The following is a 2500-nucleotide window of genomic DNA, read 5'->3' as shown; positions in this document are numbered from 1 at the left end:
CCAGACGAGCCAGTCGGCCCAGGGGCCCCAGGGGCGGCCCCACGGGACGCACCATCAGGGCCCTCTACAGCAGCAGGGTACCTCTGCCTTCACAAGGGTCCAGCCGCAGCAGCAGCAGCAGCAGCAGCAGCAGCAGCAGGGTCTATCCTTCCCTGCTACTGCAGCCCCACAAGCGACCGTGCACCACATGGGCCCACAGCAGCGGCAGCAGCTGCTGCAACAGCAGCAGCAGCTCGCGCATCAGCAGCAGCTGCTGCAGCAGCAGCAGATGATGTTGCAGCAAGCCCACCGTCAAATAGCAGCATTAACTGAGACAGGGGCCCCCTTCTTCTTCCCCGGGGCCCCCGGTACTAGTCAAGGATTAGGTCTTCCTTATATGGGGGCCCCTGGTGGTCCATTAGGTGACCAATGGTTAAATAGGTACCAGCAACTGTACCCTGACGTTGAGGGCCCCCAGGACCCTAATCGTGCTGCGCAGCAGCAAATAATGCAGCAGGGCCCCCATACATCATCTAGTGCCCAAAGGGGCCCCCACCACCACGAAGGCTCACAGCAACAGCAACAAAGGGGGCCCCAACAAATCCAGCAGCAGCAACAGCAGCAGCAGCAGCTACAGCTGCTGCTGCAGCAACTGCAGAGGGGGGGCCCCTTCTTCCCTCCCCAGCTAGACCCGTATTATTTGCTGCAGCTGTACCATATGCTGTCTGCGTACCATGGGGGCCCCCATGCGGGCCTCCAAGTAGTACCGGGTCCAGTACAGCTGCCGGCCCCAGATCGCCATAGGGGCCTCCAGGTTGTACCCGTTGGGGCCCCCTATGGGGCCCCTATGAGTCCGCATCACCCGGGTGTGCAAGTGGTACCTGAGCAGCATCTGCTGCAGCTGCATCTGCAGCATCTGCAATTTCTGCAGCAGCAGCAGATGCAGCAGCAGCAGCTGCAGCAGGCGCAGCAGAATATGCAGCACGCGAGCGTAAGACAACAACTGCAGGACCAGATACTGCAGCAGCAGCGCATGCGGCGACTGCAGCAGCAGCAGCAGGAGCAGCAGTTGCAAGTGCAGCAGCGGCTTGCGCGTGAGCAGCAGCTGCAGGAATGGGAGCGGCGGCGTCAGCAGCAGCAGCAGCAGCAGCAGCGTCAGCGCCAGCAACATGAGGAGGAGGAGCGTCGTCGTCTACAGCAGCAGCGGCAGCAGCAGCAGCGGCAGCAGCAGCAGCTGCTGCGGCGGCACCTTGACGAGGACGACGACGACACGGAGGGTGAGTTGTACGATGACGAGTACGAGGAGGAGGGGGCCCTCCAGAGGGTACCAGAGGGGGAGGGGCCCCCTCCTAATTATAATTTATTTAGTAGAAATAATAATAATAATAATAATAATGATGATGGTACAGGAGATAGGTGGATTATACCTGATGTAGGGGGGGGGCCCCCCCCAGGGGGGGCCCCTAGGCCCCCCTCTAGGGGGCCCCAGTAGTTCTTAGAGGGGGAGGAGAGGATGTTGCTGTTGCTGCTGCTGCAACAGCAGCAACAGCAATAACAACAACAACAAATTCAGCAGCGGCAGCAACTGCAGCGCAGCATATGCAGGTCTAGCAGGAGCAGCAGCAGCAGCTGCTGCAGCAACAGCAGCAGGTGCAGGTGCAGCAGCAGTAGCAGCAGCAGTAGCAGCAGCAGGTGCAGGCGCAGCGGGAGTAACAGCAGCCGCAGCAGGCGCAGCGGGAGCAGCAGCAGCAGCAGCAGGTGCAACAATAGCAGCAGCAGCAGCAGCAGCAGCAGCAGCTGTCTCTTAACATTTATGTTTATCTCCTGCAGAGGGACAATGGGGCCCTTATCTGCAGATGGCTGGCAGGTGCAGCAGCAGCAGCTTTTTAGCAGCAGCAGCTTTTGAGCAGCAGCAGCAGCAGCAGCAGCAGCAGCAGCAGCAGCAATTTGTGCTGTCTTAAGGTGACAATGCTTACCTCTATCTAGGAAATGTCTCATTTACATTGGTATTATTAGGAGACAGCAGCAGCAGCAGCAGCAGCGCCACAGCAGCAGCAGCAGCAGCAGCAGCATCAACAGGAGCAGCAGCAGCAGCACCAGCGACAACAGCAGCAGCAGCAGCACCAACGGCAACAACAGCAGCAGCAGCAGCAAGAGAATCTGGATCTGCAGCAGCTGCCCCCTTTTTTATATGCTGCTGCTGATGCTGCTGCTGCTGCTGCTGCTGCATGCTTATATATTATTGTTTTTGTCTCCTTTTTGTTTATGTGTATAAAAGGAGACACATACAGACAATTATTCTATTTATTTGTCATTTATTATTTACTGTCTCCTTTATTTATTTATTTATTTATTTATTTATTTATTTATTTATTTATTTATTTATATATATATTTTTTATTTATTTATTTGTTTATTTATGTCTTTGTTTGTTCCCTTTTTGTCTATTTTTGTCTCCTTTTTCTTTCTTATTAGTCTCTCCTCTTTCTTATATATATATATATATTATATATATATATAT

At 54.5% G+C, this 2500-nt stretch overlaps 1 protein-coding gene across 1 annotated transcript in view; it reads left to right on the top strand.

Annotated features, from left to right (window-relative positions):
* Positions 1 to 1471, top strand: part of EMWEY_00055670 (hypothetical protein) — a gene marked incomplete at both ends in the record, with an annotated part of 3528 nt that extends 2057 nt beyond the window's left edge. The window contains one exon of the mRNA XM_013480320.1: positions 1 to 1471. This exon is cut by the window's left edge and continues 2057 nt beyond it. Within this exon, the coding sequence (XP_013335774.1) occupies positions 1 to 1471 (1471 nt within the window).
* Between the last annotated feature and the right edge of the window lie 1029 nt (positions 1472 to 2500).

This window comes from Eimeria maxima, genomic scaffold (assembly GCF_000499605.1).
Source record: "Eimeria maxima Weybridge genomic scaffold, Emw_scaff1806, whole genome shotgun sequence".
In the NCBI taxonomy this organism is placed as follows: Eukaryota; Apicomplexa; class Conoidasida; order Eucoccidiorida; family Eimeriidae; genus Eimeria; species Eimeria maxima.
This window is presented reverse-complemented; position numbering and strand designations above follow the sequence as displayed.